The sequence below is a fragment of the Lotus japonicus genome, chromosome 1 (genome assembly GCF_012489685.1).
Source record: "Lotus japonicus ecotype B-129 chromosome 1, LjGifu_v1.2".
NCBI lineage: Eukaryota > Viridiplantae > Streptophyta > Magnoliopsida > Fabales > Fabaceae > Lotus > Lotus japonicus.
The window spans coordinates 111,696,143-111,723,913 of NC_080041.1; the positions used below are offsets into that span (position 1 = coordinate 111,696,143).

The window sequence follows — 27,771 nt, forward strand, 5'->3', positions numbered from 1 at the left end:
CGCACTTCTTATAGTCCGTAGTAGTTTCAAGAATCTGGGACTCAGACCTCAGGGATTTGGGTTTGGCACCCTACCCTTTAGGCTACGCGCCCCAGCCTTTTTTTTTATCCCAAAAGTATCCATCGGTAAATGATTTACCGATATAAATATACACATCGGTTAATCATTAACCGTTATTTTTCCTCTGTATAAACACCTTCATCTCATTAACAGAACACGAAGAACAATATCGGTTAATCATTAACTGATTTCTATATTTATATCGGTTAATCATTTACCGTTATGATTTCTGGCAGTTTGATCATCTTTTTCACCATTACTCCTCCCTCCACCAACCCCTCCACCATTACTCCTCCCTCCACCTGCCCCCCATAACTCGCCCACACAACCTTATTCCACCATTACTCCACTCCTCCCTCACATTTCACATTCCCACCACCACTACCATCTCCACATTTTCCACCACCACCACCAACACCACCTCCACCAAGGGGAAGCTCTAAACTCCTGGTAAGTGTTGTTAGCTTTTTGGTACTTTATCTCAGTAGTTAGTTGCTAGTTTAAGTAGTTAGTTGTTAGTTTAAGTAGTTAGTTTAGTTAGTTAAGTTGGTAATTTAGGTTGCTGTATCGTGAACTGCATCGGTAAATGAATTTCCGTTAATGTATCGGATTATGATCTTCCGTTATAGTACCGGATTTTGATTTACCGTTATAGGGTCGGATATTGATTTACCGTTTTGGTTCCAGGGATGACAGAGTCCTTTTTTTTTTGTGATCACAATTGATACATGCTGCTGGATTGGAAAATGATAATCCAGAGGAGCAACCATCACTAGTTGAACCTCCGATTATATCTATAGATGTCTCTCATTTGTATCATACTGATCAGGTACTCATGCACAAATTTTTGCATGTTTTGTTTATGCCTTGTTTTATGCCTTATGCCTTGTTTATCCTGAAACAACGTTTCCCTTTAAAAGATGATCTTATGAAATGGGTTCGCGACATTTCTATGGCAAATAATTTTGTTTTGGTGACAACAAAGTCTGATAGTGGTGCGAAGGGAAGAAAAGAATAAGTCATTCTGGGGAGTGAGAAGCATAGTGTGTATATTCCCTACAGAGATCCTGATCTTGTTGAAGGAACGTCAACACAAAAGACAGGTTGTCCTTTTAGGCTAAAAGGACGACGTACGAAAGATGGTAAAGGATGGTGGTTGAAGGTGATGGAGGGTAGACACATCCATCTCGCAGCTGAGTCACTACTTGGCCACAATTACGCTGGTCGACTGAATAGTGAGGAGAAGGAGGACGTGATAAATCAGGCTAAGACTTGGGTTCCACCTAGAAAGATGTTGGCGTCCTTGAAAGAAAAAGATCCTTCAGACTTGACTACCATCCAACAAATTTATGGTGTTTGCGAGCGGTTCAGACAATCCGTTCGTGGGTCACTGACAGAGATGCAATACTTGCTGAAGAAGTTGGACGGTGAGAAGTATGTTCACTTCGAAAGAAATGAACCCGGATCGGAAGTGATTAGAGATATATTTTGGGCTCATCCGAATGCCGTCAAACTTTTCAACACATTCCCATATGTAGTGATCATGGATTGCACATACAAGACCAGCAAATACAAACTACCCTTGTTCGAGATTGTTGGCCTGACCTCCACGGATAAAACATACTCAATAGCATTCTGTTACATTGGCAGTGAGACCACAGATGACTACATTTGGGCACTGGAGTGTATGAAGTCTCTGATTTCCGACCAATCCAGGTTGCCTAGAGTGATTGTGACGGACAGAGATCTTGCCTTATTGAGTGCTGCTTCACAAAGTCTTCCCACCACTACCCATTTACTATGCTTGTGGCACATCAACAAGTGTGTTTTGGCAAAGTGCAAAGAGTATGTTGGCACGGATGATTTTGCTCAAGAGGTTATGGACAAGTGGGCCGAATTGGTAGATGCTCCAACAGTTCCAGAATTCGAAGCTCATTGGATTGAATTGTTTAACATGTGCAAGCTTAAACACAAGTTGAAATCACCCTCTCCACGAGCTCTGCCTCCACGGGCTCCGCCTCCACGGGGTCTGCCTCCACGAGCTCTGCCTCCACGATCTCTGCCTCCCGCAGTTGCGGCTCCTCGAATAGCAGAAAAGGCAACTCCCTGGGTACCAACGAAGGAACTCCGTCGAAAGAGATCGAGCGCCCTCTTAGTGAGGATTCGGGGCTGTGTCCCTGGAGCAAGAGCACCTGGCACCTCCAGTGACTGCTCCAACAACTCCACACCCCTACGTATAGCAGACTACATAAAAATAATATACCAAAAAAATTTCATTAACAAAAATCACAATTGAATGGATAAAAATAATATACAAGTTTAGAATCCAAACTTACCACGGCGCTAAGCTCCTCCCTCCTATCCTCAGGGATGATGAACACATGGGACACTCTGCTATACCACCTCATGTAACCCTCCACCGCCTCTCCGGATATGTAGCAGGTATCCCCTGAGGGCGGAGGTGCGACTCAAACTCAGCATAGGCAGCATCTGCGGTCTCAACAAGGGACCCCGTCGTCTGGATCTCAGAGGGGTGTCGAGGGATGTCCTGTATGTAGCCAAACTGGCGCATAACCCTCTCCGGTAGATGTCGGCTCACAGACCGGTCGTAAGGTGTCCTGATGTAGCCGGAATAGAGGGCCCTGGGATCCCGCGGTCGAACAGCCCGATGCTCCTCAAATAGGGTCCATGTGATATTATCCAATGTAAGCTCGTCCAGCATGACTCGTCTCTCATCGAGTCCGGAATGCGCGATCCGGGACGTGGACCACCGCTGCGCCCTAGGCTGGTCCTGTGTGTAGTCGGGTACCTCCGTCCTGATAATGACGCTGCTGGATATGTACTCATACGCCCATGACAGCAAGAGGGAGGTGAACCCTCCGATCTGGGCTGTCCTCCTGCGAGACGCACGACTAAGCTGCTCGTACAACGATGCCAGCGCAATCGCACCCCACGCGTACTCCGACACGCGAGCGAGGTCCTCCAGCATCCCGATCCAGTAGACAGTAGTGTGGTAACCCCCACTCTTGCTGGCAAAGAATGTGGCACCAAGCTGGTTCACCAGCCAGATCCTAGCAGCATCCTCATAGCGGTGCTCTACAATGAAATGAATTAAGTTAACAGTTATTAATAATACGATAAAAATAAATACAACTTAATAAAGTAATGATTAAGACATACCATCCAAAGCAGACGTATACATGGTCTTCAGAGTAAGGAACCGGATATTCTGGCCACCCGCCGCCTCAAACTCAAGTAGATAATCAGCAACAGATCCTCCCAGGAGCTGGGCGCAGAGCGCTGCACACTCATCTCGCTCCCCCCTGCCCGGCGTGTAGAACCTCGACCCCGCGGGAAGATGGAGAAGAGCCGACACGTCGTCCAGGGTGATAGTCATCTCCCCGAACGGCATGTGGACGCTACTCGTCTCCTCATGCCATCTCTCAACAAGGGCCAGTATGAGAGGTGGGTCTGTCTCCGGTAACCCGCACCAAGGCAGGTGATACAAACCCGTCTGCTGCAGCAGCTATCGCACATGTGTATGGGCCTCTGAATCGCCATCACAGGGGAGGTTCCATACCTTCCCCCCAACAGTGGCCACCCTCAGTGTCCGATGGTCATCGTACCGCGGGTCTGTGCGTAGAAGTGTCTGCCACGTCCAAGGAGCCTTGTGGTCGGGAAAATGCGCAAGAAGCGACAGATCCTCATGCCCCCCGGAAAACGGTGTCACCCTCTGGATGAGGTCATCCACACCGCCTTGTGCCCCCTCCTCTGGCACGACATCAGCAGCATCAATCTCCTCATGGAGAATAAGAGGCTCCTCCTCCTCACCACTAAGCTCAGAAGAAGAAGAAGACTCCTCGCCACTAGGCTCAGAAGAAGACTCCTCCCCAGATGTCTCCTGACGAGGTAACTCAGCCACCGGAGACAACGGAGTAGGATCCAGCTCAGCCGCATCCCTAGTAGCAGACGAAGCGGGGGTAGCTGACGGAGCCCCGACCGGAGTAGCAGATGGAGCCATAGTAGCTGACGGAGCCCCGACCGGAGTAGCAGATGGAGATGGAGACGGAGCCGAAGCCTCTACCGCCTGAGTGGCTGCAATATGGTCGCCGCGCCTGGTAGAAGCATGCAAGCGCTCGTGTCGATCCGCTGGATCCTCACTAGTAGAAGCATGTCGCGACCTCTTCCTCCCGCCCTTCATTCTCGCTATCTGTGCAAAACAAACAAATTTAACAATACTTGTCATAATAAGTAAAGCATTTTCACATATGAGCATATCATTTGAGTCATTTCTTTACTTAATCAGGAAATTTCCAATCAATCATTTAGCAAATAACCATATGAAAAGGAAAATATAGAGAATTAGTTGTTAGTTTGCATGTGAATGTGATTAAATTAAATTTCTAGCTGTGTTAAGGTCAAGCAACCATCATCACAAGCAAACAAAAACAATAAACAACTTTCCTAATTACAACACATGAAGCATATGATTTGAGCGCTTGATCTTTTCTAATAAACAATAAACAATAAACAACTTTCCTAATCACAACACATCAAATCTATCTTGATCTTTTCCAATTCTCAACAAATCAGCAAAGTAATCCTGGAAGTTAAATACATGCCATGGTTAAATATTGGAAATAAATTTTGGAAGTCTGCACTATCATATCGGAAATTCATTTTCCATTATCATATCGGAAAATCATTTTCCATTATCATATCGGAAATTGATTTTCCGATATTACAGTGAACCCAGAAACAGACCCAAATGCACCCCACTCGTGCCCATACTCATTTCATGGAATTTCAGGCAACAAAACACAACAAAATCTACCTCTAATCATCAATCAACTACCCTAGTGTTCAACCATTGACCTAATTCAAACTTGAAATGTGAAAATCATTGAAATCAAAACTTACCTTTTGAATGTAATGGAATGAGTCTTTGAGGGAGCTTTGATGATGATTAGAACCGACCTTTGAGATGATTGAAGTGGTGGAACCGAGCTTTGAGAGAGATTGAAGAGGGTGTGATTTGGGGAGAGAAATTTGGGTTTTGAAAATAATGGGTTTCAAAACCCAAACTGTCGAGTTTATATGTCACGATCGGTAAATGATTACCCGTTATAGTGTCGGGTAATCATTTACCGTTATTAATCAACTAGTTTTTTGGTGATTTCGCCCCTTCAGGTGGGGCGTGGGGCCTAATAGGTGGGGTGTTAAACCCAAATTCCTCAGACTCTGGAGAGATGGTGGAAAACAAAGGGAATGGAAAAGTGAGATCATGGCATGGCCCACAAAACGTCATTTTTACAATTACTTCTAGTTTTTTACCCCCCACTAAAAAATGTCTTTTTTTTATTAAAATTAAACTTGCTTACAGAATGAGAGACTAATTCGACCATTAATTCTTTTATACATTTTAGTCCCCGAATGATGGTCAAGTGGTAAGAGCTATGGAACTGGGTTGTGGTGGGGGAGGTATAAGAATAAATCTCTGTATGATGCAATTTATCGAGGAATCAACTCCTTATTCTGCTCGAAGCGACTCAAAAACTCAGAAGACTTATTGACAATTGACGTTCAAAGGTTGGAAAGACCTCATTTTTTGAGATATAGGCGAAGGAGCAAGCGACAGTGAGCCATAAGTCATGGAATCTGTGGCAGTAAGAGGGTTGAAGTCCCCAAAAGCTTTGAATTGTGGATTGTTGGAGACAAGGTTCTCCATGACATTCAGATGTGCAACACTCTGATGGAACTCAGAGCTCCACTTCTCTATCACTTTCGACATAAGAACAAAAAACTTTCGAAAGGAGTGGAAGAACAATGTAGTGATCAAAGCACAAGAAAAGGACAACGACACGACCTCGACAATCAATAACTCGGCAGGCCCCATTTGACCTCCAACTTCACCGCTCTTTGATGAAGAAGGCTTTGAGGGATTTCCCCCAAATTGAGTCGAAGTACTATCCTCTTTGGTGTGATGTTCATCATCGACTACGATAAGAGATTTGGGAGGATTAGGGTGATCCACAAAACTCTCCTTGAGTTTACCCACTATGGATTGGGTGTTGGGGTTGGCTTCAGAATCCACAACCGAAGGATTTCCCAACGATTGAGAGTTGTCACCGACCACCCTTTGGTCTTCCTTCGCATTAGCCTCTTTGATTTATCCCGCATGGCCTTTGGTCTTCATTAGCACAAATTTTTGGAAGGGAAAAAGGGTTGGGGTGAGGGAGAGCGTGAGAGGGAGGGGATGAGAGTGGGAAGAAGAAGAAGGATGAAGAAGATGGAAATGGAGAGAGGGTGATGGTGGTGGCCGGTGGGAGAGGTAGAGAAGTGTATTTTCCAATGTTTAGGGTTCTTCTTCATACACACGAAATTAATGACTAAATTGAAGTTTTTAATACTTTCCCAATGTTCAGATGCCACGTACTTTACAAAAAAAAAAGGTTACGTCAAACTTCCGTTAACGGCCGTGAGTTTTTTTTAACTCAGGGATTGTTGATGAGGGAGATTTGACACATTCAGGGACCACGAGCGTCATTTTTAAAGTTTAGGGACGAAGTTGAAGTCGATAAACACATTCAGGGACCAAGTTGGCTATTTACCTCACAAAAATGGTACGTTGCCTATTCATTATAAAGCTACGTTTTACAATTGACAAACTATTGGCCCTCAGTCCGTTACCTTAACAGTACCACCCACAGCCATAACCGTGGCCGAGAGCATCTAAATAAACCCGCCAAACACTGAATTTTCACTCCGCGGCTAACTCTTGAAATCCATATTCTCAATCTGAATCTCCATTTCACTGGCGGCCACCACCATCGTGCTTCAAACCCTAGCCTCGTTGGTGCTGCCGTCACTGTAATCTCCATCTCTGGTGCCACAAACCCTAGCCCACTCCGGCAACCATAAAAGGTTTTGAACGACAATGTCCATTTTCATTGTCGATTTTTCTTGAGTGTTTATCACATACATACATTTTTATTTTTACACAGTTGCTCTTAATTAAATTTTCTTACTTAACTTCTAGCTCATTTTTGTTCTTTTGCTGCTATATCATTTAGGGTATGAACTGGTTGGGAAAGGGAAGAAGCGCCTTTCTTTGTTGTTTGTCATTCAGGTACCATAGGTTTTGTTTATACTTCCTTTTACAATTATTGGATTTCATTTTATCGGCAGCCGACAGATATTGTATGTTTCTTAGCTAAGTTGGTTGAGGATTTACTTATGGAATATTTTAGATATGTTTTGGTGCAAATCGGTTATGTGTTAGTGTTGTTTTAGTTTTGACCTGTCCTGAAAGAGTGATGTAAAGACAATTTGGAAGCTTGGGCAATGCCGCAATGCTATTTGTGCTGTGCAGTTTGCTTCATTGAGGCCCAGAGAATAATGGCCCTTATGTTTTTTTGTTGTTGCAATGTTGGGGATATGCGGATCAAAAGGGTGAACATGTGTTAGGCTCCTTATTTTGGTTGTGCATACATTATTTGGTTGGCTCTCATTGCTTTCACACGAATTAGTGGTAGATGATAACTGACGCATGGCTGTCAGTTTTTCATGTATATAGACAGAGGGGGACAGAGAGAATAACAAGAAGTCTTGGAAATTTTCACTTTGCAAGAGGGTAGCGAGAGGGGGTTAAAAGGGGAGTGTTTGTGGTAGAGTATATTTCAGATTCTGGATATATCTGGAAAATGGACTTATATTAGGGACAGCCAGAAGCTCAAATAACCCTCTAACTTCTTATTGCATCACCATCACCTCCCTTTGTGGGTGGCTATGGACTCTGAGGCTATGTTTGGATTGATGGAACATAATGGAGTGGAACGGAATGAAATATAATGGAACGGAATGGAGCGGAGCGGAATGGAATTTTTATTCCATTCCATTGTTTGGATATTTTATGAAGGAGCGGAACAAAGTTACCACTCATTATTTGGATAATGAACGAAGCGGAATGAGTTATAATTTTTGTTATTCCTATATTACCCTTACTTTAAAATAAAAGACAATCTGAAAAAGCAATTGAAAATTAAAAGAAAAAGCTATGCTAGGGAAGCTATGACTACAAAAGAGAATATCAATTGGGACGAGACCACCATCCTTGTTAAGAACTATACTCTTCCAGATGGAAGGGTCATTCAAGTAGGGACTGAAAGGTTTCAGGCTCCTGAGGCTCTTTTCACACCGGAACTTATAGATAGATGTTGAAGGTGATGGACCTCACTTATATTCACTGGCTCTTTTCACACCGGATCTATATTCATTGATTTTATGTGATGTGACCTCACTTATAATAGATCGTTTGGCCAAGCAAGAGTACATGAGAGGCTGAATGATGAATATTCAAAGCTATTAGAACTGCCACATTTTCCATTCATTGCTGTTGTTACGTGTTGGGAGAAAATAGAGCCACCATAGGAGAAGTTATGTATGGAAGTTACCATGGGTAGAATAGTATTTTCATAATTTATTTAAGTTGTCAGTTTTTCTTTCCATTCCTTTCCATCCAATTTTGGGGGGAGCAAATTTGAAGGAAAGTAATGGAGCATGATGGATCTTGGACCACTACTTACCACTCCCTTCCATCATATTTTAAATAAAACAAACAATGGATCACTCCCTCCTTCCCCACCACTCCACTCCACTCCATCCCCCTCCCCCAATCCAAAAAGCCTAATTCATTTTCAAAAATCCAAAGAAAGCCTGAGGATCTTTTTGTTTCATGACCCTGTACTTCACAATATTGAAGTAGACATCCTCCAGCTCAGTTTGTTACTTAGCAAGTATAAAGAAACAATTACAACCTTTTAGTTCCCAAATCTCAATCTGTGTTCTAAATCTGTGCTTCAAAAGTGTGAATGGCGATTATCTGTTTCAAGCTCCTGAGAGTGAAATGAAAGAAGACTCAAACTCAAACTCAATGACTCAAACCCTAGTTGAAAATCATAAACCCTCGTCACTTTTCCACGTCGTTTCGTCAACCCACCATCATTGAATTCTTACGGGAATGCGTACAAGGTAGGTGCTTGTAGCAAGCAGCGATGAAGGACAAGGCACACCTCCTTCTTTCGTGGTTCTCTTTTTCAGTGAGGAAGGAACCACTCGTGGAGATGAAAGATAGAATTGGGAAACCTTGGGCGTGTATCAGGGATTTGGGTTGAGTTTTGGTGTTTTATGAAAATTTTAAAATGTTTAAATGAAAAACTAAGCCGCCAAAAGCTTGTCATGAATCAATCGGCAACAATGGTTTTTTTTCACTAAATTTAAACAACAATTATAAAAGTTTTTTCTTAGGTTGTCCAGCCGGTGCTGCAATTAAAAACATACTGCATAAATTTGGATTTTGTTCTGTATACTCTTATAGAATGGTTTCCGGATTGTTGCCATTGGAAAATATAAAATTTCAAATTAGAGCAACAGATGGAAAAACTTGGTGTCTATTAAAGTCTAAGACAATATTTCTTAGCTGTTGGTTCAAAACCTGTAATTGTTAACAGCTCCCTTTCTGAGGTTGAGAAAGAGAAACTGTCTATGGTATTGAGGGATTACAATTTTGCAATAGGCTGGACCATTGATGATACTAAGGGCATAAGCTCTACTGTGTCTATACATAAGATTTTAATGGGAAAAAAGTTTAGACCAGTGGTTCATATACGTATAATACACGTTTAAGACTTATATTTTGCTGCATTATGGCATTAAGTTAATTATATACTACCTCCATCCCAATAATTTGGTTGTTTTAGATTTACCTTATTATTCCAAAGTTCTTGAATTTTTAGAAATTCAAGACTTTTCGTCTTATATTTTCCCATCAATACTGTTAGGGTTCTAATATTGGGCCTTGTTGACTAGTGGGCCTGAGTTTAGTTTATTTTTATCTTATAGTTTAATAGTCTATCTTTTATTTTAGAAGTTTATCTTTTATTTGTGGTAGTCTATATGTTTAGGGGTTAAGTTAATCTTTATTAGGATTAGTTTATTATAAATTAGACCTCTCTCATTAGCTTAAGAGTAGGAATTGATTAGGATTTTCCCTTGTAAAAGAAGGATTTTCCTTCTTGGGTTTCTATTTTAACAATTGATTCAGTACTTTTATTCAGTAAATTACTTAATTCATGCATTGTTTGCATAGGATCGAGGAGCATCGCGGTAAGAAAAAGAAAAATTGGGATCAAAATTGGAACAACCGAGAACAACCAAACGGTTTAGCGTTGAACGATTCTGTTAGATTATATTACAATTGTATGTTAGTGAGGTGCCAGCTGTGCACAGTTAGTTGCAGTAGTTAGTTTTGGTTGTTAGAGAGTGCCAAGCTGGCCTGTCAGTTTGTACTACTATATCAAGGTAGTTTCACTTGTAACAAGGTAGTTTGACTTGTAACCAATTAACTCAAAATAGATTGAATACAATACAATTTCTGTTATGAATCTATCTCTCTCCTTTTCCTTCCTTGCTCTACAGATTCCTTAAGGTCCATCGAGTGAATGATGAAGAATCCTACGATTACAAGAGACTGAAAATTCTCAGACAGGTTGGGCCTGTTGATGATTAGTTGCGAGAATTTGGCGCTTTGATGGCTCAAATTCCTAATCCTTCTGAAGATCTGTTGTTGGGGTATTTTCTGGGGGGCCTCAAACTACATGTTCGTTGTTGGGTTCGTTCTTTCCGCTGTACTGAGGTAGTGCGTGCCATGGAGATTGCACAGCCGACGAGGAGTTCTGCCTTGCTCAGGGACAACTATTGACACAAGATGTTTCTTTTCCTCTGCCTTCTCACACCGAAGGGGGAATCATGGCTGATATTCCGGTGGAAGAAGAACACGAACCCAAGGAGGAGATGAAGCTTGATCGTCATCCAAGGGCAGAGAGCAACAAGGCAGAAATTAACGCTGTTGTAACAGTGATGACTTCCGGTGTTCAAAATATGGAATTGAGTGAAATGACATTGATTGAACGTCGGAAAGAGATTATTGGGTTGAGGATGTACTCTTCCCAACCATTGTCGCGTACCAATGTTGATTTGTTCTTCCATGTAGACTCGTGTTCGACCATGAACTTGGTTGTTTCCTTGACGAATGAGGGTTGGCTCTCAACAATGATGGTGCTATGGGCCTCCTCTCCAAACGACCTCCTCCGATGCCACTGGATATGGACACTGATGTACTTGCTGATTTGTGCGTTCACTCTGTTTTCCGCACACAATGGGATCCGGCAGGAGTAGATTTTATCTACTATGAAGCGTGCATAAATTTACTAGCTTCCAACCTTGAGGACTAGGTTGGTTTTTTTAGGGGAGTATTGTAAGGGTTCTAATATTCGGCCTTGTTGACTTGTGGGCCTGAGTTTAGTTTATTAGGTTTAGTTTTTTTATGTTTTAGTTTAATAGTCTATCTTTTATTTTTGGTAGTGTATTTTTATTTCTTAGGGGTTAACTGTATCTTTATTAGGATAATTTTATTAAATTAGAGCTCTCTCATTAGGTTAAGGGTAGGAATTGTTTATTGAGTTTTGTGAAAGTTTTTCACCTGTGGAAGGGTTTTCCCTTGTAAAAGAAGGATTTTCCTTCTTGGGTTTTTATTTCAATAATAGACTCGGTATTTTTATTCAGTAAATTATTTAATTGCCGTTGTTCAAGTGCTGTTTGGCTGTTCGGGTTATCCAAAACCTAACATGTACCCTCATTTGATTTACTTTTTCAGAATTAATCAATAACTTTTTTCTAACAGATCACCTTTTATTTTCACCTATGACCATTCTCGTTTATTAATTCTTTTCATCCTCTTTCTGAAAAATAAACCAATTTTCAATTCTGTTCATCCTCTCTCTAAAAACATGTGCACACTGCACATAGGTAATTGATGTGTGGGCTAGTTGTGGAAAATTCGAGAAGAATAAATGATATTGGTCAATAAAAATAAGGGTATTTTAGCCAAATGACACCTATTAAACTATATGCATAACATTCAGCAACAAATTTTTGGAATGGAGGTTGTACTTACTACTTACATGTTTTGGAATACAGGGGTGATCCAGCTGTCTTTTTATTCCTTGTTTGTGGGTTGCGCTTGCTGTAAGGAGGTTTTTGACTTTTTGTTCATACACCTATACTTTGAGGAGAGCTGGTAACCTCTATACCTTTCAGTGCTATTCTACTCAATCAATTAGGTTTTTGCTATAGTCGTATACTGTTGGGCTGCTCTTGTTGTATGCATTGTTTTCCAACTATCAAGTTAACTCAGAAGTTTGAGTTTATGGTTCCATGTAGACAAATCAAGTGGAATAAGTTTAAAACTCATTGCTAGGTAGACTCGGCTAGAGGTGGGTAAAATTGATCAAACTCGCATGAAGTTGCGAGTTTATGATTAATCTGGTGACTGTTTTGATGATCTATCTATTGTGCTAAACTCTATTGTATATGATGCTTCATGATATTGTTGTTATAGAATCTCACTATCTGTTGTGTTGTAACTATGCCACTTTTTCTTTTCCATGAATTAGATTAAAAAGTGATGGACAAGGAATGGACTAAACATCCACGGTTTAGTAAAGAATATATCAATGGTGTTCAGTCATTTTTAGATTTTGCCTACACTAAAGGAAGACCTCAGGGAGATGAGATTTTATGTCCTTGTACTAAGTGTAGAAATTGCTGTTGGACTACAAGAAATGTGGTTGCAGATCATCTAATAGCCAAGGGTTTTCTAAAAGGTTATGATGTTTGGGTCCATCATGGGGAGCCAATACGAAGACGATTTCCTATGGAAATTGATGATGACATGGAAGACCAAGAGTACTCAAATGATGACATTGGTGGCTTATTGTGCAACACTTTTAGAAGTGTGGCCGAAGAAGAGGGAGTTAGCGAGGGTCCTAATGAGGAAGCCAGAAAGTTCTACGACTTGGTTAATGAGGCGAAACAGGTACTGTACACAGGACAGGATACATAGACTGTCAAATTGTATCCTACAGTCTTATGTCTGTAAAAATTTGAATCTTGGATTGGATTTAAGGGTTACCTTGTTCTTCATGAAGAATTATTTTCCCTAATTGACTGTTCTATGCATTGACACTCTTAAATTGTGAAACTAGACTAGGAAGTATTAACAATTGTTCCTTGAACTCTCTTTCAAGGGATGGAGTTATAGGTAATATATTTTGTAATTCTTTGCTCTGTTTTGTTTCCATTATGCCTTTAAAAGTTGGATACATAACAGTCAAGCCATAAATTGATGGAGTTAAAAAGGCAGCATCTTTAGGGTATTAGTTTTAGAGTCATTACAAGATCACAAATGAGTTCATTTACCAGTCCAAAAACTCGCAGCAAACAGTTACCATCAGATTTTGAAATCTCCTTTTAAAACTAAGGGATATCAGCCATAAATTCTTTTGTTTTGGCACCCTTGAGCTTCAATTTTTCCAGCAGAAAGAGCAGACAATTATGCCCTAATTATCTTCACTTTCAAGCGATTTAAACAGTGCTATAACCCTGAAAGATTTGCTGCTCAACAGATGTAAAAACAGAACCACAAAAACTAAGAGACCAGGCCATGCATCAAAATGAGTAAGATGAACGTAAGAAATTGATAAGAACCTTGAGAGAACCACACCACAAAAGCTAGCTGTTGTAGTTGGAGAGCCCAAGACTTTATAAACCCCACATTAGAATCCCATACTTCCAATGTGGGACTCAAGTCAAGTCCCATACCTTGCAATTGGGTTCCTACCAGAAATCTTACCTGGTGTTCCAGCCACGAAATTCAGGGCTTTTAACCTTGATTTTAAGCAAAAAGGGAAACATGGTCGGGGGTTCAATAATCTCACATACCATCATGAAAAGGATCTGTTTTATATATTTGTCCATAATGGGATTGGATCTCTACTTTAAAGTCATGGTTTGTAACACTGCTGCATAACTAATTTCTTTAAATGTCATCTCCTTCTTGTTGCTTAAACTTATGCTAGCTTGCTGAATTTTTCTGCGACTGATTTAATTTGTTTTTCTCATCAGGTAATGAAAAAGAAAGCTAGCTTAACGAAGAAGATGAATGCTCAAGACAAGGGTAAAAGGAGTACTTCCCATTTTGAACCACCTGAAGTAAGATCAAGTGTATCACGTAAGCAATTTCTAATCAAGCTTGCGAAGCTAATAAACAATCTTGGAGGAACTAATGTAGATAAGACTGAAATTGGAGGACCCAGTAACAATGAATACCAAGAAAAAGGAAGCAACCGACCTTCGTTTATGATTGCATCCCAAGAACAATTCAACTTGTCTAACTCTGGAGCAAGTGGCCAATCAAGTTTAAATTCAAATAAGGTGCTTCATCCAACCAAAAAGAGGTCTGGCGTTGCTAAAATGACACAACCTAATGTTCCTGATCAAAACCAAGATCCAACAAACTTTGTGAATGCAACTAAAAAGTTATTGACAACAGAAGCTTTAATGGCTAAGAGTAGACGATGTAGAAAATTTATGATTCAAAGCAAAGGATCTATACAGATTCAAGATCCCAAGAGGCAGCCCATGAAAAAGGCAGCTGTTGACAATTCAAGGATAAAGCAAACTATGAAAAATTCAGTGGCTGGAGATGATAATTCCAGGGCAAAGCAGCAGCCCATGAGAAGGGCAGTGGCTGAAAATGACAATTCAAGGGCAAACAAGCAATCCATGGATAGGGTAGTAGGTGAAAAAGACAAAACAAGGACAAGGAAGCAGCTTGAGAATAGGGCAGTTCTTGAAGATGATAGGCCAAGGACAATGCAGGAAAGCGCTATGAAGAAGACAAAAATACTCCCAATGTGCCGATCAATGTTAATTGATGAGTTTCTTAAAGAAAATGAAGAAGTTGGTGAAGAAGAGCTAGGTGAAGAATGTTCTGATGAAGAACAAAATGTCGTGGGACAAGAAGAAAGTGCATACCCAGAGGAAGGTGGCAAAACAAAAGGTAACATTATTGAAGGTGAAATCTTAATTTTGATTTGTTTCTACACGTCTTGTATGTAGTTTACTTGCTTTTTAATAATATTTGATTGGCTTATAGAAAAGATTTTAATTGGTTATTCAAGATATATATGTTATTTTTTATATTTTATCGTACGTATGTTTTATGTCAAAACAGGGACAAGTAAGAAAAGAACACGAGGACCAACACAATGCTTAAAAATACATGCAAGACATCACAATGATCGTCATGAAGTTGTCTTAGATGATGATGGAGAGCCAATTGGTCCCACTGGTCAAATCGTGTCTGACTTGAGTCATTTCCTTGGCACCATAGCAAGGAATGCAAAATTTTGTCCTTTGATATATACAAACTTCAAAGCTTTGGTCAAAGATAATGAGGACCTTATATGGGGATATGTTAATGTATGAGAGATGTAGTTCCATATTTTATTGAATGCTCAAGTATGTATGAAGAGTACATTAATAATTTCTTTTTTTTGTAGGATAAATACATTATTCCTGAAAAAGGAAGAAGAGCAGTATTTTCTCGCATAAATGATGCTTGGAGGCGATACAAATGCTGTACCAAAAGAAACTATTTTTTGAAGTACTCTAGTATGAAGGAAAGGTTAAAAAACCGTCCCACAACTATACCCGAAGCTCATTTCAAGCAATTGATGACTTATTGGAGAAATAGTACTATCCAAGTAAGATAATCACATGGCTTATTGATTTCAAAGTTAATATTTTACTGTCTAACTTTTTATTTCTCCACAATGCAGAGCATTAGCCAAACAAATGCTAAGAATAGGGCTAAGCTAAAGTATATACATCGTACGGGACCAGTAAATTTTGCAAGGATTCGTGCACAATTGGTAGTATATTTAAATATGTTTATATATTATTTCCACTGTAAGTTTCCTAATGAAAATGTTTCATAATGTTTTATCTCAAATTAATGTAGCGTGCAACGAAGGAAAATGGAGAGGAAGTTACGCAACCTGAAATGTTCGTTGCGACTCGCCAAAGCCGAAAAGGAAAAGAAGTGGACAAGGAAACGCAAAGTGTAATTGTAAGTTGTGTTTGTGTGTTACAATTTGTTATTCGAGATAAGATTTTATCTTTGACATCTTATTTTTTTGTTAGCCTAAACTTCAAGATTCTGTTAAGAACTCAAGTGAATCTGAGACATTTCAATCATTGTTCGGCAAAGAAAAGTCTGGTAAGGTTCATTGCTATGGAAGAACCGTCACACCATCTATGTTTAAAAGAAAAGAAGAAATTGCTGCTATTAAGAAACAACACTCTAATGAAATGACTAGCGTTAAGAGGGAGATGGAAGGATTGAAAATGCTTGTGAAGAGCTTGTTGTTGCAACAAAACCCAAACTTCGATGAAGAGGAGGTGAATGATATAATGGGAACTGCTTTAGGCAATGAAAATAGTGCAACTCCGCATTCATCTACATCGAACCATGTTCGTCATCCTGAAAAGGTATCCTTTTATAACTCTAGCAAAATATTGCATAGAAACCAATGATGATGTGTAATCATGTAATGTGATTCCCATAATACAACATAATTTGAAGATTTGTGCTGAAGTAACCATGTTCCTTTTTTTTTGAGTTTAACCATGTTCCTTAAATGAAAAAAAAAAATTAACGTTCTTCGAAATGAAAAGTTAATAAAAACGTTCAATATATTTTTCTTAAATTTATGATATCTCTTTTATGTAATATTAACATTTTATTAGATAAGTAGAGTTCGTTTCATATAAGCTTATTTTGCTGCTACAATTTCAAGGTTCAAAGGTCCATTGGTTAGTTGAGAACCTTGTGATCGAATCCTTTAATTTGATATTTAGGTTCACATCTATGTGTTCTAAATTGATATGCAGGTTCACGTTCTAAGTGTTCTAAATTCGAATCATATAGCTTGTAATCATATTGATTTGTCTACTGTTATTTTCCATTTTTTACTGCTGGCCTTAATTGGGGAATGTGGGCTGTGTGTGCTGGTCTTCGATATTGTTGATAAGTCCCCCCTGACCCTGCGTCAGGGAAAGTAGGGACAAGCCTAAGATTCTACAGGCTAGTCGGGCCTAAAGCTCCATTAGTCGGGAATGAGCGAGAAGAGAAGGCTTCAAGGACATTGACTAGAGATGTGACCAAATAAATGTTTATAAAGTGTAGAGCAGTCCTCATACCTAAGCTAGCTTTTGGGGCCGCGTTTGGCCTAACCCGAATTCTGATATAGTATCAGAGCTTATCTTAGATTCGTTTATTGGAGACCACCTATATATGAGCCACCCGCAGATGTTCACTTTTGCAAATTCCAAGCTTCTGATGTCCAGCCTTGGTCGTGTGGTTGTGTGTTGAGAAGTCCCTCCTTTGACTAGAGATATGGCCAAATAAGTGTTTATAAATGTAGAACTACCCTCCTTCTTCTAAACTAGCTTTTGAGATAGAGTTAGGCCTAACCCGAATTCTAATATGGTATCCCCACAATTTTATGTGGTTACCTAACTGTTGTCTTGTCTTGTCTTGTTTTGTTGGGGTAGTTTTCGCTCCTAAATGGTTGTGCTTCCATGTTGAGTGTCTAGGTTGTTATTCATGTGATTCAAACCACTGCTTTTGTTGGTGGCTTTTGTCTGGTTTCCTATAATGTTGTCCCAGCTGGCTGGTCCTTTGGCCAAACCTACATTAGTGCTCAATTCCTGTAGACCATGTCCTAGTTCAAGTCACATTTACACACAGACACACACTCACACACACACACACACACACACATATATATATATAGCATGTCCTAAGCCCTCAATTCATGACTTCATAGTATACTTGGGTATTAGATAGTATGCTCCTCAGTAAGGGACCCGTTTTGGAATTCTAGTGTTCATGGAAGGGTTTATTTTTAAATGGCCCTTCATTTAATTTGATTGTGCCACCTGGTGGGACCTAGTTTCGGGTCCCTCCATTATTGGGGTGTTTTGCCTTTTCACTTTTCAAATGATTATTTGACTATTCTGCTTAGAAATAGAAGACTGCAGAGGGGACTTCTTATATTATTCTGGGTGAACTACTATTGAAAGAGCTGAACTACAGGACAACTCGCCATTAGTTTTGGGATAGTTTCTTTTCTCACCCTGCCTTGGCTGGTTATGTCTCATTGTATTTGCGATCAAAGTATAAATTTTTGTAATCGAGAGTTGTTGTTTTACTAGTATTCCTTGTGTTTGTTTGATCTTTTATAACTTCGCAAGATGGGACCTATAATGATTCCTAAGACTCTGTTATCCATGAAGTTGAAAGGCAATTTTGGACTCACATCTTGGATGTGTTGGATTTTAGTGACTATGGAAATATAGAATCGTATTAGTATTTTTTGAACACTACCAATGGTCATGGTCAACAAGAATGCATGGTGTTGGTTTCATTATACATATTACGACATTGTTGCATAAATTCAAGAGAGTGACTAACTAGCAAAGGAGAAGCTAGTTTATATCTTATCTCCAATCTTGTTTATAGTGTTTTGCTCTGCAGTGTGCGGAGGAAGGAGACACTCCTCAAGGTTTAGAAGAAGAGTGTGAGGACGAAGAAGATATTCCTCAAGGTATTGAAGAAGAGGAGGAAGTTGAAGATGATGAAGATGAAGAAGAATAATGCAGATGAGATGTATGGAAGCCAATTATATTTTGTATCTTCGATGATTTGCTCTGAACTTTGGTGATAACTACTTTTATCTTGATTTATATTTTTATGATCTATGGCAAAATTTGGTATAAGCCTGAACTAGTGACTTATTTTATCTTATTCAATGTCTATACATATAAAAAAGAGTTTAATGGATATGCACTGACAGTGTAAAATAGTTTTACACAGACATCCAATTGAATTCCGCCAAATCAGAAAATATCTTATTCTTTTAATTAAAGTTAAAGTCAAATGTAATTATCTCTCCTATGTGACATGCTTTGATTGGATGACTGTGTAAAACTATTTTACACTGTCAGTGCATATCCATTAAACTCAATAAAAAAAGTGATAAAAGGTTTAGATATTTTTTAATAGTTAATCGTTGCCTTTGTGGTTGGATTTTTTTTTTGCTACATCGGAAAATTTTGTGGTTGGATCTTAAATATATATTGTGAATTAATTAGAATATTTAGTTAAGTAAAAAACATCAAGCCTTTACAAAGTTGATGTGCCTGTGAATGAGCTTGTCGCTAATATATACTTTTAAATCGAGAAAGAAAACACCATTATATTGATCAATTTTTTATTTGTTTTTAAATATTAATGATAAGTAAAAAAAATTACAAAGTTTCAAAAAAAGTACATGGTAAGTCTCGACCAACTTCTGAACCCTAAGGAACAACTACTGAGAGTAAAAAATGTAATGATAACGGAGGCAATAACACATTCCTCAAATTTCAGATGAATTAATTAATTTACATATATACACACATCACTTTCTCTTCCATCTCATTTCCACTCATTTTTCTTCCTATCTCTCTCTGCATTTCCTGTCACATCACAAATCATATCACTAATTTCTTTCTTTTTTCTTCATCTTTACATGAGGTGGAGGTGGAAATGGATGGTTAAGAAAACATTATTGCATCCCTTTGATGGGAAATTCAACACAACAAAAACGACAACTCAAACATAGCAAAATGGATAATAATTTTTCTAACTTGCAAAAATTCGTGAGAAGCAATAACAAATAATTGCAGCAACAAAAAATCACACAAAGTAGAGACACCGAGATTTTAACATGGAAAAACCTCCTAAATGTGAGAAGTAAAAAACCACGGGTACAAGCTAGTCAATCAGCCTCCACTATGATCAAAATAAGTGTACAAGAGAGTCTCAAATACAACACAAATCGTGCTCAACAACTAGGCAAAGAAGAAGGCAACAAACATGAAATAGAGAATAATGTTACATACACACCTCTCTTTGAGGTGGAAGAGGTGGAATGAGGAGAGAGATAGAAAGAAAAGAAAAAGTAAGAGAGAGAAAGTATGAGATGTGATAGATGGTAAGAGGAGAGAGATAGAAACAAAAAGAGGTGGAAATGAAGTGTTTTAAAAATGAGGTGTGTATATATCATTACTGTGAAATAGAGAACCAAGAAACCTAGAAAAACCAGATTTTAACTGAAAAAAACTATAGTTAGAAAGCTCTTGAGGCCCTCTATCTTTCTATGAAGGTTGTGAAAGCAAAGGAAGAAGAAATAGAGGCCTTTGTGGGTGGTGAGTGGGTGGCCAAGAGGTGAAGATGGAGGATAAAGTTGAACACTCACTTCAATATCTCTCACTTTAACTTAGGAGAAAATGAAGAAAATGAACTTGGTGAAGAAATGAGAGAGAGACTCGGCCATACTAAAGGAGAGAGGCACCAATGATCTTATCTTACACTAGGGTTTGTGTGGTTATGCTTGTGGAAACCTACTTAATACCAAAAATGGTAAAAGTAACTCATCATGAAGATTTTCAAATCTCCTATACTATTCACCTCAAGCTTTATGACAAGAGCATATGAAGTTATCTAACCGTCATTAACACTCTCTAGATCAGTTCAAGATGTCTCGAGGTGCAACCCCGGAAGTTCAAGATTGCCTTCCATGCCGTTTGGAATTTGCAAAAGGTTTCGCTTAGACCTTTTTCCTTGCATTGAGGTTCCGCAATGTGCAAGAACATTACTCGAGCTCCGAAAATAAATCATAGTAATATTACAATCAAAATTTAAGAAATCAAACACACATCATCAGTAAGATAAGAAAAATTCAATTTCCCATTTTATAATATTCAAGAATAATTAGGGTTTTTACGGGGGTGTGCCGCTTTTGAACGTTTCAAAATGTATCTGAAACTTTTCGGCGTCATCATGAATCTCACTCTAACTATAACTCCATTTTTAAGTGAGTCATGAATATTGTTTTCTCTTTTATTTAATTCAAACACTTTGTTACACATAATATTATGTTAACATGAACAAAGGCGTAAAAGCGGAAAATTGAACAACAGGTTTATTTTTTGAAAATTCTAGGTCTTACACTAGCCTCATTTAGATACACCCTAGCTAAGGCTAAGTACTTATAAGTTTTTTTTGAGCTTATTTTCATAAATTGTTTAAATTAGTTTATGAATAAAAGCTTACTTAGGTATAACGTATTTTCAGCTTATTTCAATAAGTTTTTCACTAAACACTTATACGATAAACGCATATTTCTGTAAGCGTTTAATTGAGTTGTTTATCCAAAAACACTCTGTCTGACTGGTTCAGTTTAATTTGCACTACAATAGATGAGTATACTTTTACTTGCAAAATATTGGGTAAATACCTAATGAGTATATATTCAGAATGAGAAAGAAAGATATATATAGTAAAGAGAAGTACTCCTTCCGTTCCTATTTATCTGTCCACTTTGAGAAAAATTATTTGTTCCTATTTAACTGTTCATTTAGCATTTCAAGAGAACATTAAATGATGTTTTTACAACTAATACCCTTATCAGAACAATAAATGAAGAAAGATAAAATGCTATCTAAAGGGTAAAAATGAAAAACAAATACAACTTTTATGAAAACCAACAAAATTAATTGCACTCCTTAATATGTGTGTTTCTTCTCTTCCCGGACAGTTAAATAGGAACGGAGGGAGTAATAGATTTCTAATATTATTTGATGAGAAAAGTGAGAGAAAAAAGTGAAGTGTACTATTTAGCGTCTAGAAATCCTAAGTCGATCACTCTCCTAAAAGTTCTAGAAAGCTTAGTGTGCTTGAAACAATTCTAATATAAAAAAATATAAAAATCTTAATTGGATATAATTAAAAATAGAGAAAAGGAAAAGCAAGTTCTCCTCAATAAAAAGAGGCCCAAAGATAAAGATTGTTAGTGCAAACCGACACGAACACAAAGCTCCCACATTATCTCTTTCATTTGGAATATTTGAGCTAGCTAGGAAGAGTAGTTTCCAAAATTAAGCTATAGCTCTTAACACTTAGCAGGATGGAGAAGATTAGTCCAGAAGTAAAACCTGGGGGAGAAGGTGAAGAGATGAAATGGGTTCATGATTCTTCAATGGATTACAAAGGCAGTGTTCCACTTCGAGCTTCAACTGGTTCTTGGAAAGCTGCTCTCTTCATTATTGGTAAGGATTAATACCTGCATATATATATATATATATATATATTGCTTCAACCTGAATTATTGCTCCTTTTATTTCTTCAGTACTAGTGGGACAACTCTGTCTCTCAATAAAGTGCTTCATCCCACAAACTATAACATGTTAACAGAGTGCCCGTTCTGGAAAAAAATTCCGTTCCAAGTATGCTGGTTTGGAAGATCTTATATTTGAGTTTCTCTTATACTATAAACATATATGTGTTTTTTCTTGTTACAAAAGGAAAAGAAATTAAACATTTATAATGTGTTTGTGATTTGTTTTAAAAGTGTGATAGTTTATTGACTCATAACTTATTTAAGTGTTTATTTTAAAAACTCTCCAGATAATTAGATTAAAAATGATTATGATATAATGTATTTAATTTGAGCTTAAATGATTGTTTCTCTTTTTTTTAACGAACTTAAAGGATTGTTTCTCAAAATTTTCTATTGGGTGTTTGTTGGTTGAATTTGTCTGGGTGTGGTTGGGGCCTTCATATTAGAGTATACTATATAGTTTCTGATAAGTAACTGATAAGTTAGTTATCCTAGCTGTCAAGATTAGTTGTTAGTATAACAGAGTTAGTTGTTAAGCTTAGCTGTCAAGCTGAGCTGGCATAACAGAATTAGTTAGCTTCTTATGCAAGCTTGTTAGCTCTCTATAAATAGAGAGATTATCAATTGTACTATTCAATTTTACAATCAATGAAATTCAGTTAAACATTTCAGCATTTTCAACATGGTATCAAGAGCTCAGTACGATCCCTGAGATTTTTCTTTGGTTTTTTTTTTTCTCTTCTTCTTCATCACCATGGCTGATGAAGAACCTGCTCAGGAAACTGCGATTCCTGCAACTCCAGTTCCAGTTTCTGTTGCTGCGACTGCTTCTTCTCTGACTCACAAGCTTACTCTGAAGCTTGATGACACTAACTTCCTTTCATGGAAGCAACACGTTGAAGGCATTGCTCGCACTCATCGATTGCAGCACTTCCTCACCAGTCCCGATATTCCACCTCGCTTTCTCAACGAAGTTGATCGCATGAACGCAGTCGAGAATCCTGCGTATCTTGTTTGGGAGCAGCAAGATTCTGCTCTATTCACATGGCTTCTCTCCTCGCTCTCGCCATCGGTGCTTCCTACGGTGGTCAATTGCACTCAGTCGTGGCAGATCTGGGAGGCGGTGCTCGATTTCTTCCAAGCGCACTCACTGGCGCAGAGCACGCAACTCAGATCTGAGTTTCGATCCATAACCAAAGGATCGAAGAGCACATCGGAATATCTCAAACGCATCAAATCGATCGTGAATGCGTTGATCACCATCGGTGATCCCGTCACCTATCGCGAGCACCTTGAAGCTGTCTTCGATGGCCTTCCCGATGACTATAGTCCTCTCATGACGATTGTTTACAATCGTGAAGCTCCGACTCCTGTTTCGCAAGTTGAGGCGATGATTATCGCACATGAAGCGCGTCTGGATCGCACTCGATCTCGTTAATTGAATGCGAATCCGCCTTCAGCGCTTTTGACTCAGGCTGCGCCGCCACCAGCGCCACCAGCGCCTCCGCCAGCCCCGTCGACCGCGACGACTGAAGCGAACTATGCTTCCAGTGCTGTGGATTCTTCCTTTGATGATCGCTCTTATGAAGATCGCAGTGATGATCGCAACCGTGGTGGTTACAATGGACGTGGCGGTGGTCGCAACTCTCGCGGTGGTTATGGTGATGGACGTGGACGTGGTAAAGGAGGTAATCGCAGTGTTCAGTGTCAGATTTGCTATAAATATGGTCATGATGCAAGTATTTGTTATCATCGCGGTTCCTCTTCAGCTTCTACTAGAATGGTTGGTGGATATGGCATGAATTTTCCGTTCAATATGCCTAATATGTCTGTGCCTTCACCTATGATGCCTCAGTTTGGTTTTTCACCTTTCTATGGCATTCCACAATTTGGCACACCTACACAGTTTGGTCACCAAGCTGGTTCTGGTTTTGGTCAACAGTTTGGTCCTGGTTTCTTCTATGGCCAAGGCTCTGGCATAGGACTTCCCTCTCAGCAGTTTGGATTTGCTTCTGCTCCTGGTTCACAGTGGAACAATGGAGGTTCACAGTTTTCTGGTGGAGGCCAAAGACTTGCAAATTCTACAACCCGGCCTCCTCAAGCTATGCTCACTGGTCCACCTTCATCAGTTGGCACATCCTCTGCTGCAGCTAATCTTAGCACCTGGTTTCCTGATTCTGGTGCAACTCACCATGTCACAAATGATGCTTCTGTGCTCTCTGACAGTGTTTCCCTTACTGGTAATGATCATATTCTTATGGGGAATGGACAAGGTTTGCCTATTCTCTCTATTGGTTCAGCTTCCTTTCCTTCTCCTTATCACACAAACACCACACTTACTCTTAGTAAACTTCTCTTAGTTCCAGATATTACCAAGAACCTTGTTAGTGTTAGCAAATTTGCTAAGGATAATAATGTCTACTTTGAATTTCACTCCTCTTATTGTGTTGTCAAATGTCAGGAAACTTCTAGGGTTCTCCTTCGAGGTAGTGTTGGTCCAGATGGCTTGTATATCTTTGAAGGCATGCATACTCCCAAGCAACCTTCTGTCAAAGTGTCTTCAGCTGTTGTTTCTTCAGTCCCATCTGTTGCTGTTCCTTCTGCTTACTCTACTGTTTTACCTAAGTCTGATGTATCTAGCACTAGTAGTACTTCTCTTGTATGTCCAACCTCTTATGGTTTGTGGCACTCTAGGTTAGGACATCCTCATCATGAGGCTTTACATTCTGCTTTGACTTCTTGTAATATTCCAGTACCTAATAAAGCAAAATTTCAAGTTTGTTCAGCTTGTTGCCTTTCCAAGTCTCATAGATTACCTTCTGCTACTTCTACTACTGTCTATAATACACCATTAGAACTTGTTTTTGCTGATTTATGGGGACCTGCATCCCTTGAATCATCTAGTGGTTTTTACTATTTCCTTACTTGTGTAGATGCCTATTCTAGGTTCACTTGGATTTTTCCCATGAGAAGGAAATCTGATACTTGTTCTACTTTTCTCCAATTTCAAGCCATGGTTGAGTTAAAGTTTGGTGTGAAACTTAAGTCTGTTCAAACTGACAATGGCACTGAGTTTAAGCCTCTTACCACTTACTTTGCAAAGTTAGGTATTGTTCATAGGCTTACTTGTCCTTACACACACCATCAGAATGGTAGTGTGGAAAAGGAAGCATCGCCATATTGTAGAAACAGGTCTCTCATTGCTTGCACATTCTCATTTACCTTTTCAATTTTGGGATCATGCTTTTATGGCTGCCACATTTCTTATCAATAGACTGCCCACTTCTGTTTTGGGGAATGTAAGTCCTTATTTCAAGCTGTTCAAGACTAAACCTGATTACAAGCTTCTGAAGGTGTTTGGTTGTGCTTGCTTTCCCCATCTCAGGCCCTACACACACTCAAAGTTGTCTATGAGGTCTAAGGAATGTGTGTTTATTGGGTACTCTTCATCTCATCAAGGATATAAGTGCTTGGATAGTGATGGAAAGATTTATGTGTCCAGAGATGTGGTGTTTGATGAATTTAAGTTCCCTTATTCTGACAAGGCTTCTCCTCCTCCAAGTTCTTCTGCACCAGGTATCACTTCTGCTATACCAATTGTGCCTGCTGGACCTACTGTTATCCCCACTCAGCTCACTACAACAGTACCTACAACTTCTGTTAGTGCATCTCCTCAGCATTCAACTTCAGAACAGCAGAGTCATGTCCAGTCTCCCCTGGTTTCTCAGGCTTCTTCAGGGCACTCTCAATCTGTTCCACCTGTGCAACCATTAGGTTCTGCACCTCAACCAGCTGGGAATGCTCATCCCATGCAGACAAGGTCTAAATCTGGCATTGTGATGCCTAGATTATTTCCTACATTGCTACTAACTCAAGCAGAACCTACAACAGCCAAGCAGGCTCTCAAGGACCCCAAATGGCAGGCTGCCATGCAGGCAGAATTCGATGCATTGATGGCCAACAACACCTGGACTTTGGTCCCCCTTCCCAAGGACAGACAACCTATTGGCTGTAAATGGGTTTTTAGAGTCAAGGAAAATGCTGATGGCTCTATAAATAGGTATAAGGCTAGACTTGTGGCCAAGGGCTACCACCAAGTTAAAGGTTTTGACTACTCAGAGACCTTTTCTCCAGTAGTCAAACCTGTTACAATAAGAATAATTCTCTCTTTGGCTATTACCAAGCAGTGGCACATCCACCAGCTTGATGTGAACAATGCATTCCTCAATGGTGCACTCCAAGAGGAAGTCTACATGACTCAACCCTCTGGTTTTCTACATTCAGACAAGTCCCTAGTTTGCAAACTAAATAAAGCCCTCTATGGACTAAAACAGGCTCCTAGAGCTTGGTTTGAAAGGCTGAAAGCAGCCTTGATCAAGTATGGTTTCAGTCCTAGTAAATGTGATCCCTCTTTGTTCACATTCCATACAAAGGGCAGCTGCATCTACATTCTTGTTTATGTAGATGATATCATCATTACTGGAAATTCCTTGCCTTTTGTTCAGAAGATAGTTCAGAATCTGAATTCAGAATTTTCTTTAAAGCAGTTGGGCAAACTTGATTATTTTCTTGGTGTTCAAGTCCATCATTTGCAGGATAGATCCTTACTCTTGACTCAAACAAAGTACATTCATGATCTACTTGAGAGGGCTGATATGGGTGAAGCTAAGGGGATCTCTACTCCCATGATTGGTGGTGCAAAGTTAAGCAAGTATGGGTCTGATTACTTTGCTGATCCTACTCTATATAGGTCCATTGTAGGGGCCTTGCAATATGCTACTCTAACCAGGCCAGAAATTAGCTTTGCAGTAAATAAAGTTTGTCAATTTCTCAGCCAGCCTTTGGAGGACCATTGGAAGGCTGTCAAGCGCATACTTAGGTACCTAAAGGGTACTATTCATCATGGCTTACATCTGAAACCCTGCTCCTTGACTTCTCCTGTACCATTGCTGGCATTTTGTGATGCAGATTGGGGTTCAGATCCTGATGATAGAAGGTCCACTTCAGGGTCCTGTGTGTTTTTTGGCCCTAATCTCGTGTCTTGGAGTTCTAAGAAGCAGACCTTGGTTGCTAGGTCTAGTACAGAGGCAGAATACAGGAGCTTGGCAAATACCTCTGCTGAACTATTGTGGATACAATCTCTTCTTCAAGAACTTAAAGTTCCCTTTACTCCTCCAAGAGTTTTCTGTGATAATATGGGTGCTGTAGCCTTGACTCACAACCCAGTTCTTCACACCCGCACCAAGCACATGGAACTTGACATTTTCTTTGTGCGAGAGAAAGTTCTTAACAAGTCCCTCTTTGTGCATCATGTTCCTTCAGAAGATCAGTTAGCTGATATTTTTACCAATGCCCTTGCTCCAACTCGCTTTGCTCATCTTTGTACCAAACTCCATGTGGTTGAGAAAGTTATTTCTCACCCACCTTGAGTTTGAGGGGGCCTATTAGAGTATACTATATAGTTTCTGATAAGTAACTGATAAGTTAGTTATCCTAGCTGTCAAGATTAGTTGTTAGTATA

The 27,771-nt window shown here is 39.4% G+C and overlaps 1 protein-coding gene across 3 annotated transcripts; it reads left to right on the top strand.

Annotated features, from left to right (window-relative positions):
• The first annotated feature begins 6,736 nt into the window (after positions 1 to 6,736).
• LOC130729257 (uncharacterized) lies at positions 6,737 to 18,832 on the top strand. Of its 3 annotated transcripts, none has more exons than XM_057580943.1 (11): positions 6,737 to 6,984; positions 7,134 to 7,189; positions 12,097 to 12,196; positions 12,573 to 12,994; positions 14,083 to 15,034; positions 15,194 to 15,441; positions 15,522 to 15,725; positions 15,801 to 15,893; positions 15,983 to 16,090; positions 16,165 to 16,512; positions 18,548 to 18,832. In XM_057580943.1, exons 4-11 carry the CDS (start codon positions 12,584 to 12,586, stop codon positions 18,680 to 18,682), a joined length of 2,499 nt encoding a protein of 832 aa, XP_057436926.1. In that variant the 5' UTR covers positions 6,737 to 6,984; positions 7,134 to 7,189; positions 12,097 to 12,196; positions 12,573 to 12,583; the 3' UTR covers positions 18,683 to 18,832. The 3 variants fall into 3 exon arrangements, with proteins under 3 accessions (XP_057436926.1, XP_057436927.1, XP_057436928.1); XM_057580944.1 differs by having other exon boundaries at positions 18,563 to 18,832; XM_057580945.1 differs by having other exon boundaries at positions 14,083 to 15,019.
• The last annotated feature ends 8,939 nt before the right edge of the window (positions 18,833 to 27,771 follow it).

Bases quoted from the DNA above. Each gene is read 5' to 3' on its own strand.
- LOC130729257 (XM_057580943.1), top strand. From the start codon at position 12,584: ATGGACAAGGAATGGACTAAACATCCACGGTTTAGTAAAGAATATATC. The intron at 15,035-15,193 runs GTGAAATCTTAA...ATGTCAAAACAG, and splicing joins AAAAGGTAACATTATTGAAG to GGACAAGTAAGAAAAGAACA. The intron at 16,513-18,547 runs GTATCCTTTTAT...TCTTGTTTATAG, and splicing joins ATGTTCGTCATCCTGAAAAG to TGTTTTGCTCTGCAGTGTGC.